Source organism: Petaurus breviceps, unplaced genomic scaffold, assembly GCF_028583685.1.
Source record: "Petaurus breviceps papuanus isolate PSGF00001 unplaced genomic scaffold, PetGlider_PUasm1.0 227, whole genome shotgun sequence".
NCBI lineage: Eukaryota > Metazoa > Chordata > Mammalia > Diprotodontia > Petauridae > Petaurus > Petaurus breviceps.
The window spans coordinates 12,800,317-12,810,420 of record NW_027185896.1 but is presented as its reverse complement, the minus strand read 5'-3'; the positions used below and the strand labels follow the sequence as shown (position 1 = coordinate 12,810,420).

The 10,104-nt window shown below is 47.1% G+C and overlaps 1 protein-coding gene across 1 annotated transcript in view; it reads right to left on the bottom strand.

Moving 5' to 3' along the window:
• Positions 1 to 569: 569 nt before the first annotated feature.
• KLHL40 (kelch like family member 40) overlaps positions 570 to 10,104 on the bottom strand; it is an 11,916-nt gene continuing 2,381 nt past the window's right edge. Inside the window, exons 2-6 of the mRNA XM_069095820.1 lie at positions 8,776 to 8,936; positions 6,564 to 6,671; positions 5,228 to 5,413; positions 4,457 to 4,603; positions 570 to 1,538 (exon numbers count right to left, since the gene is read on the bottom strand). Coding sequence (XP_068951921.1) covers positions 1,427 to 1,538; positions 4,457 to 4,603; positions 5,228 to 5,413; positions 6,564 to 6,671; positions 8,776 to 8,936 — 714 coding nt within the window. The 3' untranslated portion in view covers positions 570 to 1,426. The remainder of the gene's footprint in view (positions 1,539 to 4,456; positions 4,604 to 5,227; positions 5,414 to 6,563; positions 6,672 to 8,775; positions 8,937 to 10,104) is intronic.

The window sequence follows — 10,104 nt, the reverse complement described above, 5'->3', positions numbered from 1 at the left end:
GGGTCACTTGGAGAGATTATATCAGAGACAAGATTTGAATTCAGATCTCTGGACTCCAAATCCAAGGCACTTGGCATGTAATACAGCTTATAATACAGCTTTCTCTGCACAGTGTTTCTGTAGTACTTAGATCCAGTAAGAATAATTAGCTAAAACAGGAACCTACCAGACATTTCCTCCCCTCTTAGCTGTAAGCCAGGTGAGCCCCTCCCTGACCTACCTGGTGGCAGTGCCCCCCTCCCTTGCCCCCATGCCCTCCCTAACCCCTCACCCACCCCTCCCTTACTCCCCACTCCCTCCCTAATCCCTCACCCCCCCTTACTCCCTATTCCCTCCCTAACCCCCACACCCCTCCAGCAGCATTTGAGGGGAGGCCATATTTTATACTCCTGGTCCCAGTTATATACACTGTCCCTTAATTCTTTGCCATCTCTATCCCCTTAGACAGTCCTCTTTGCCCCAGAAGAGGCCTCGGTTTGGGGGGGTGGAGAAGGTGGGGAGGAGTGCCCCTAAACAGAAAGCCCATGGACCTGATGGAGTTATCAGCTAAGAGTTAGAACCTTAAGATCTCAGAACTTCATTGCTCCAGAACTTTATTCCTTTCCCAGGTCTGTGCACATACATATTTTCAGTATAAACACCCCCACCCCACTAAATCACGGCCTCTCCTGGGAGGGGGGGGTTAGGCCACAAAAATCTTGCTCTTCCTAATTTACAAATGAGGCCCCTGAAACACAGAGAGATTAAGTCACTTGCCCAAGGTGACGCAATGAGCCAAGGGCAGAGTCTAGACTGGAACTCAAGTCTTCTGCTCCCCCACTCCCGCCACCCCCCAACCCTGAGGCTCTTCAACAAAGGCGCAGGCAGCGTAAAGCACAAGGAACTGTCACACAATGGACATTCAGTCCAAGCTGGTGGATTGATTCCCTGAGCAGCTGAGGCAGCCAGTGGGATCTCTTTGTCCCAACAAGAAGGGGAGAGGGGGCAGGAGAAACCTCGGAGTCCCATCTCATGCTCAAGGCCACCTCTCTTGGGTCCAGCTGCTCCCTTGTCTGGTCCCTGTCCTCTTCTGCTGGGCCCTCTGGCCCAGGGGGTGGGGTGGGGTGGAGAGACCTTGGAGGAATAGACATAACCTTGCCCATTTTGGAGCAAGGACCATTACCTTCATTTTTATATATGAGGAAATCGAGGCTCTAAGGCCTCACTTGTGAGTTAGGGCCAGGATCACATGGGTAATTAATTGGGAGAGCCTAGATTTGAAGCCAGACCTCTCCTGGTTCCGCGGCCAATGATGTTTCCATGATACCACTCTTCATGTCCTCAAGGAAAGATGTAACACCTGGAAAATGAACTTCAATGTCCTCTACTGGGTGGGGGGAGGAGAGCCCCAGCTAGTTGGGGCCGTGGGGGCTGACCTCCAGGACCATTACATCTTTGTCAACCTCAGAACATTGAGCCGGACAGGCAGGAAGGTGGCACTAGCTGCGTAGGGAATCTCCCTCAGGACTCCTTCCCATTTCTTTTCCTCTTCATCATACCTGCATGAGGGGTACAGGAAGAAGATAAGAGAAGGAGAGGTGTATTAGTTAGAATCACAAAACCTCAGAGTTCAAAGAGGCCTTAGACACCATCTGGCCCAACGTATCTGAAAAAGAGTGCCCTCATGACCCGTGGTCATCCAGCTTTGGCTTGAAGACCTGCGGGGAGGGGGACCATACTGAGACCCATTGAACTTGGGCATAGCTCGAAGTAGAAGGAGAATTTTCATGGCATCAAACTTGAATTTTCCCCCTTACAACTTTCATCCAGTGCTCCTAGGTCTGCCCTCCAAGGCCAAGCAGAGCATATCTAATTCTTCATCCAGCCCCTCATATACTTGAACCCAACAATCAAACCTCTCCAAGACCCCTTCCCCAAGCTAAACATCCCAGTTTCCTTCAACCCATCCTTGAGTGGCATTGTCTCCAGTCTTCCTTATGCTATACTATCTGTCTATCTGTTTTTGGTTTTTTTTTTTTTTTTGCTTTTTGGAGGGACAGTTGGGGTTAAGTGACTTGCCCTAGGTCACACAGCTAGTAAGTGTTAAGTGTCTGAGGTCAGATTTGAACTCAGGTCCTCCTGACTCCAGTACAGCTCCAATGCTGTACTGTCTTGTAGTGCAAATGGTTGTTTGTTGTTGCTAAGACATTTCAGTTTTACCCGACTCTTTATGACCCCATTTGGAGATTTCTTGGCAAAGATACTGAAGTGGTTTGTCATTTCCTTCTCCAGCTCGTTTTACAGATAAGGAAACTGAGGCAAACAGGGTTAAGTGATTTGCTTAGAGTCACACAGCTAGTAAGTATCTGAGACTGAATTTGAATTCAGGGCTTCCTGACTCTAGACCTTGGCATTCTATCCACCGAGCCACCTAGCTGCCCCTGTAATGGCAAAATGGTAAAATGTAAAAATAATCATCTCCTATTTTATGTTTTCTTACATTTGGATGCTTTATTATTAGTTTTTCTTAGAGCATTTCTAGTCAACTAAGGAAGATATTCTGCCAGATGAAAATAAAAAAGACTAAGCAATTAGGAACCTAGAAAAGGCAGGATAGAAGGGTCTGGAAGAGCTAGGCTTAAGTTCTAGCTCTGACACTTACTAGCTGTGTAACCATGGGCAAATCATTTCATGTCTCTGAGTCTCAGTTTCCCTATCAGAAAATGGACATAAGAAGGTTGTTGTAGGTACCACTGAGATAATGGTTGTTCACAATTTAAAGATTACTTGAATTTTAGTAGGGAGCTCTATAAGATCAGGTAACCATTAAGGGCCAAAGAAATGGCGTACTAATGGCTAGATTTCAAGCATGAGGGAAGGCCATTAACAGGGGCAGGGCCTCTTCATCAAAGAACTTCTATTTAAGCAGCACTTTGGACCCTTACAAGAACCCTGTGAGGTAGGTGCTATTATTATCCCCATTTTACAGATATGGAAATTGAGACTGAGAGAGGTTGTGACTTATCCTAGGGTCACAGAGCTAGGAAGCATCAGAGCTGAGATTTGAACCTAAGAAGTCTAGTCTTCTGTGTGTAGGTGCCCACTCTGCCCACCAGGTTGTCAAATACAGAGCTGTAAGATACCTTAGAGGTCATCTAGGTGAACTTCCCTATTTAACAGAGTAGAAAACTAGACCCAGAGAAGGGAAGAAATTTGCCTAAAGTCACACAATGAGTCATTGATCAAGCTCAAGTCCCCTGACTTGTCAATCAGGGCTCTTTTTCTTACACCCCATTTAAAGCAAGTTCATGATGTGAAAATTCTGATTTTTATACCAGAATAGGCAGCAAGGTGATGCCATGGATAGAGCATTGGACTTAGAGTCAGAAAACCCTGAGTTCAAATCCAGCCTCAGATACTAACTAGCTGTGTGACCTTGGTCAAGTCACTTAATCTCTGCTTATTTCCTCATCTATAAAATGAGGATAAGAATAGCCCCTACCTTTCAGGATTATTGTAAGGATAAAATAAGATTATATTTGTAAACCTTAAAATGCATGCTAGCTAACTATTAAAGTAGGAACACAGGGTGGGGTTTTGGGTTCCTTGCAGGGAGCTCCCTAAAAACATTTATTTATTAACCAATCTATTTAATTAGTTACTTATGAAAAAATGGAAATTTTTTTTATTTTAAAAAAGACTTTTAAAATAAGGATTCACCCCTCTGATGGTATAACCATGGTTAAGGCCAAACCAGCAAGACAAAAGCTCCAGGTACTTCCACTGGCTGCCACCCATGCCTAGAATGTTCTTCCTCCCCTTCTCTGTCTTCTGGCTTCCATAGGTTCCTTCAGGTTCTACCTAAAATCCCATTTTTACAGAGGAAGCCTTTCTTGATCCCCCTTAATTCTTAATGCCTTTCTTCTACAGATTATTTCAAATTTATCCTCATTTTCATACTGTTCTTTGAATATTATCTTTCCCATGTAATTGAGAGCCCCCTGAAAGCAGGGACTGTCTTATGGTTGTCTTTGTATCCCTAGACTTTATTTAGTACAGTGCAAGGCACTTAATAAATGCTCATTAACTAATTATGTCCATTGATCCTTTCCAGCTCTGACATTCTGGGTTTTAAGGCTCTTTCCAGTGCTGACATTTCTATGATCTGTATTCTAACATTCCTCCCAGTTCTGAGATTCTATGTTCAAAGTCCTTTTCAGTTCTGACATTTGATGCTCCAAATCTGACATTCTTTATTCTGTGTTCTAGGGTTCCATCTGACTCTGACATTCTATGAACGAGTCAATCCCTGAATATGTGAGGAAAGGGACCTCCCGTTCTGGCTGCCTGCTCAGCTTGGTGCCAGGGGAAGCTGGCTTCGATTTAATTCAATTCATATTGCATTCCATCTTCCCAGCCCCAGGAGACAATTTCAAACCTCCTAAGATCCCCCATGGCCCCATCCATCCCATCTTACCTCCATATGTCATTAAGCTCTGTAGGCACCAGCTCTCCTGACTCAGTTTCCAGAGTAGCATAGCCCCCAATGGAGTAGAGGGTCCCAGCCAAGCTAACGAGACTGAGTGAGCTGCGTTCCTGAGGAAAGGCCAAAAATGGTTCCCACCTGGTGGAGGAAGCATAGAGATTACTGAATGAAGAGCTGAAAGGGACTTCAGACACTATCTTTTCCAGTCCTCTTATTTTTCAGAGGGGGAAACTGAAACCCAGAGAAGGGAAAGGATGTTCTAAGGATTTCAATGCTAAGTGTCCTAGGAGAGCCAGGATTCCAACACAAATGCTCTAATCCCAAATCTTTCCTCTGTGCTATTCTGTCTCCTAATGAGGGAAAAATCACTGAGGGTCAGAGTGTTGGTTCCTTCCTAGATCCTTCTCCCTGAGCTCCCAGGATACCCCAGCACAGGCCAAATGACCAGAGGAAGTATTTGGGGTTAGACAGGGAACCAGAGATTCACTCTCACCACCCAAAGGTGTCACTAGATGCCACCAATCCCCAGGATCTCCAACCCAGAAGTCCCACCCTCTGGGAGAGCTCATTCTTGTGATCCTATCTCCTGAAAGATCTGTGCCTTGGAACTCAAAAGGAGACTTTCCCACAAAGGACCAGACACACAACAGCTGTAGTAAAATCCTACAGCCCAAGGGTAGGAGGCAGTTTCAGATCTGCATGTGTGGCCCCCAGCTGGAGATTCCATCCCCCTTCCCTCTTGGGGTGCTGGCTGGGCCATACTTATTATCTGCTATGTTGTACACTTCCGATGAGCTGGTCAGGCCTGTGTTGGTGACTCCAGCCACCACATAGATCTTGCCATCATGGACCGTTGCCCCAAAGAGGGATCGGGCATTCTGCATAGGGGCCAGCTCCTTCCACTCAAACTTCTTGGGGTCGTAGACATATGTCTTATTCAGGCACTTCCTATGGGAGAGAGAAAGTACCTGAGTGAGGCAGGAGCCAAACTGGACTCTCTGCCCTTTGAGCTCCCCTGCCCTTCCCTGACTTTGCTCAGGTTAATATCGGTGCCCAGAATGTCCTCCCTACTCTTCTTCAGGTGTTGAATTCCCAGCTCATCAGTTTAAAGTCCAAATTAAATGTCACCTCCTCTGGGAAGCCTTCTGTGGTTCGTCTGGTTGATAAAGGCCTTGTCTTTCAGAAAAGACAGCTGTCTTTTCTTGCACTTATACAAATGTGTTTATAATAACTTTTAATGATGTCTCATCCTCCAGCCTACTGGACTATGAACTCCAGGAGGGCACCAGTCAGATCTCACTGTACCTAGGCCCAGCACAGAGTTTTGAACTTAAGAGGTACTTAAGAGATTCTCTGTATGTGTCATATGGTATGGTGGGGTGGGGTGGAGAGAGAGGAAGGAGTTCTCTGGCCTCCATAGGACCATCAGACTGGAAGGGATTCCCGAGGGCATCTTGGGCTATTCTAATAATCAGGCTGGCTAGAAGCTAAAAACCCAGGGGGGAGTCAGGGAATGGGCCTCCAGAAACCAGGCAGGAGGTCTAATGGAAACCAGGCAGTGGGCCTAATGGAAATGAGACAGTGGCAGATTTGGCGGAAGCCAGGGTCTGAGTCTTTAGGAAACCAGACAGCAAGACTGCCTCAGAAATTTCCACATCTCCTTTCTCTGCCCTCCATCTTGGGTCAGGCTGGTTTCCCTGCCTCAGGTCACCCCAGGCTGGTGTCTTTGGGTTAGAGCTGAGTCAGGAGAAGCAGGGCCCCAGTCAGCTGCTTGGGCTCCTAAGGATCCCACTGCCTTCCCCCTAACACACACACCTGATGCATTCCTTTCCTCCCCATCCTCTCCTTTTCTCTTACAGCATTACTTTCTTTAGCCCCTTAGTCCAGAACCAGCCTTGGGTGACCTGTACCTCACCCTTCCCTCACTTCTCCAAACCCCCAGGGAGATGGGGAGCACTGGCCCTCTGTATCTGGAGAGGACCCAGGGTGCTCAGGGCAGCCTATCCAGGGCACTCATAACCCAGGAGGCCAGAGAGTTCTACTTAAGCTCTAATCTAAGTCCTTGTTGCTGTTGGAAGCTGCAACCTCAGGCTCTTACCGGTCACTTCCTTTGCCCCCGATGACATAGATGAGGTCCATGTAGGACACCACGGCATGGCCATACACCACATAGGGCAGCGGGTCTGACTCACCCCACTTAAATGATCTAGAAGAGAGAAGGAGGGCACAGGGTCAGCACTTTATCTCCTTAGCCAGGATCCCAGAGCAATCTGGCATCTCAGAGACCTCTCTCCCTTCAGACTCAGGACAAACCCAGTTCATTTCTGTAGGACTTCAAGTTTTCCCTATATCCACTGGGAAATGGAAGCTTAGACTTGCCCAAAGTCACATCGCTAGTCCAGAGCAGATCCTAAACCTCAGTGGCCTGACTCCATTCCCAACAGGGTCATATTGGGAAACTGTCCTATGGCAGACTGGCCAGAGAGGCTGCTCTCCTCGTTCCCTGCCTAAGCCAGGCTGAGTCAAGCCTTTGTAGTTTCCTCTCACCTGGAAGATTCTTCCTCTTCTCTGGCTCCCTGTCTCTTCTCCATCCTTCCAGGCCCAAGTTCAGTCCCACCCTCGATAGGAAAATCTGTGGCCCCTCCCTGCCCAGACCCTAGGCTTACTCCACCCTGATCTCTCCCCAGCCATGAAAGCTGGAATCAGTGCCTAGCCCTGGTTTGGACAGTGTCCTTTCTCGTTTCTCTGGTGTGAGGCTCCTCCTTTTTTTCTCCCAGACTATGAGGGCAGAGCCTAGGTCTACTTCAGCTCTGTCTCCCCCAGCTATAAGAACTTTGCCTACTACTCTCCACCCTGAAGACTATGAGCTCTGGGAGGGTAAGACTCAGGTCTATTCCCCCATTGCCTGGCCCAGATTAGGCCCAGGTAGGAGCCCAGGCTGTGAGCTCCTTGGGGCCAGAGTCTATCAGCCTTGTCCCCAGTTTCTGACCTGAAAAATGGATAAAGGTAGGGGTTTGTGTGGTCTCAGCCCAGTATGTCTCAGCCTGGTGTGAGTCCACCTGCCTCTGACTCAGGTCCACGCCAGTGGAGGCAGGTACTAGTTTATTGCAAAATTTTGAGGATGAGTTTTGCTTCCTTATAGACCATCGTATGCTAGGAAAGTTGTCCTTGATCATTTGTATTTTCTTGGGTCTCCTGTTATCTTCTTTTGGGTTGGGGAGAAGAAGAGAGCACCATTACTTACCAAATTAATGATTCTCATGGACTTGGTTTCAAAGGTGGTTTGGTAAAGTCTGGGCAACTCTGAGCTTTTCAAAATTGTGGCAATGGAACCCAAGCTTGGGTAGGTCCTACCAAGCTATAAAGTCTTCAGTTGTGGGCCCAGCAATGGACTAGTCTAGTCCTGAGACTGCTAAGTGTGGCAGGTCTCATTGCCACAGAGTTGGCTAGCAGGGATAATTTTGGGGAGATAGATCACCTCATGAAGGCCATCAATTAAGGTTCTGCTTGGAAACCTAACCACAAACTTGACCTTACCCTAGCCTTGATCAACAAGCCAACCCTAACCTCAGTCCTAACTCCAATGTTAACATTCACTTGAACCCTAACCCTATGGGGTCACAGAGAATACATCTAGTTCTCTCTTCTCCATCACAATCCTGTGTGTGTGTGTGTAAATTGTTCCCCCCCCCCCAATTCCATGTTGAAACAATTTTTAGACATTTTTTAAAAAAAGGTCTGAGTTCCAAATTCTCTCCCTCTTTCCCTCTCCCTTTCCTTCCCTAAGACGGTAAGCAATCTCCAGCACAATCTTTGAACTATCTAAAATCACTCATCATACTCCCCTTCCCTTCTCTTCTCCTGACTGTATGCTTCCTTCTATCTCCAGCTCGGACTTTTAATAGCTGTATGACACCAGGCAAATCACTTAGCCTCAAACTTCTCTCATTTGCTTCTAAACTCTCTGTAGTATGGTTTCAGACCTCATCATTCAACGGAAACTTCTCTCTCCGAAGTTAACGATCCCTTCATTGCAGGATCTAACAGTGTTTTAAACAAACACTCATCTTTGATTTCTCCACAGCCTTTGACGCTATTTATCCCCATATCCTCCTAAATCCTCTCTCCTCTTTGGGCTTTTTTTTCACCGTTTTCTTCTTCCCAGTCTCCTATTCTCTCTACAGCTCATATGATATAGTTATGGGGCAGCTAGGTGGCTCTATAGAGAAGTGAGTTATGGTTTCCCTTCCTATGATTCTCTCTGTCCCCATCCCTCTCATCCCCCTTCCTCTTCCCCATGACCCCCTTACAGCCGATCATAGCACATCACTGAGTCCAGGCTCTGCTCTCCCTCCTTGAGCTCTTTACCACCCACGACGAAGATGGAATTCTCAGCCTCGCCCAAGCCAAACAGACAACGTGGAGAAGGTAGGGGTGGCATGCCCATCCAATCGGAATCCAGGTGGTCAAACTGGAGAGGATGGAAGAGAATGTGAAGGTGGGGTTTTGTCCCCCCTGACAGCTGGTCAAGCCCTTCCTCCAGCCTGCCTGAGGGCTCCTCCTTTCCCCCTTCCATAGTTTCCTCTTCTCTGCAATTGATTCCTGTAATGTTAGCAGGCATGGATGAGCTAATGGGGGTCTGCCTCCAGGTAGGCTAAACCCTCTTTCACAGGATAGCTTGGAGGGCTTAGAGACAAAGGTCATTTCCCTTCCCAGCTTCTCCCCTCCTCAACACTTTTCTGCTTTAAACATTTCCAATTCCTTGAAAGAAGTGGTCTCATTTTTTCACCAGCCAGATCATTCACTTCTAGTCTCACTCTACCTTGTCAATATCTTTTCCAATGTATGGCACCTAGAGCTCCAAATGGAGTCTGACCAGAGCAGAGGAAAGCAGGATTATTGTCTCCTTTGAGATTCAAGTTAAAAATTCTATCCCGAACTCACTGCCCCCCTACCTTCTTGCACCACACTTTTAGCTCTAAAGACAAATTTCATTCCCCTCCTAGGTGAACTGGGATGATCTCTGGGGCCATCCCCACCCTCCCCGCCCCACTAAACCCCTCTAAAATGGAAGACAGCTGCCAGAAGCCAGTGCTAGTGGGGAAAATGACTATTTATAGCTCCAGTGTGAGGAGGAAAGGGCCAAACAGATATGGAGCTAGGGGAAAAGATATGGAAGAAGGAACTTTTTCTGGTGGCTGCCACAGGCTGAAGATCTGTGGAACTTGAACTGATAATCTAACTGAGGTCAACAAGCCCTTATCCTGCAAATGTGCTACCACCTTTAGCCAGACTCCCATTCCCTTAAATGTGGGCCAGTACAATATATGAAGGACTGTCTTATGGAAGAGGGATCAGATTTGTTCTACTTAGCCCCGGAAGGCTTGGACAGGAGTGACAGGTGAAAGGTAGATTTCAGCTCAATAAAAGGTGGGACTGGGGTGGCTAGGTGGCCCAGTGAGTAAAGTGCAGGCCCTGGAGTCAGGAGGATATGAGTTCAGTTCCAGCCTCAGACACTTAACACCCACACAAAAAAAACTAGCTGTGTATCCTTGGGCAAGTTACTTAACCCCAATTGCCCTCCAAAAGGCAATAGATAGATAGATAGATAGATAGATAGATAGATAGATAGATAGATA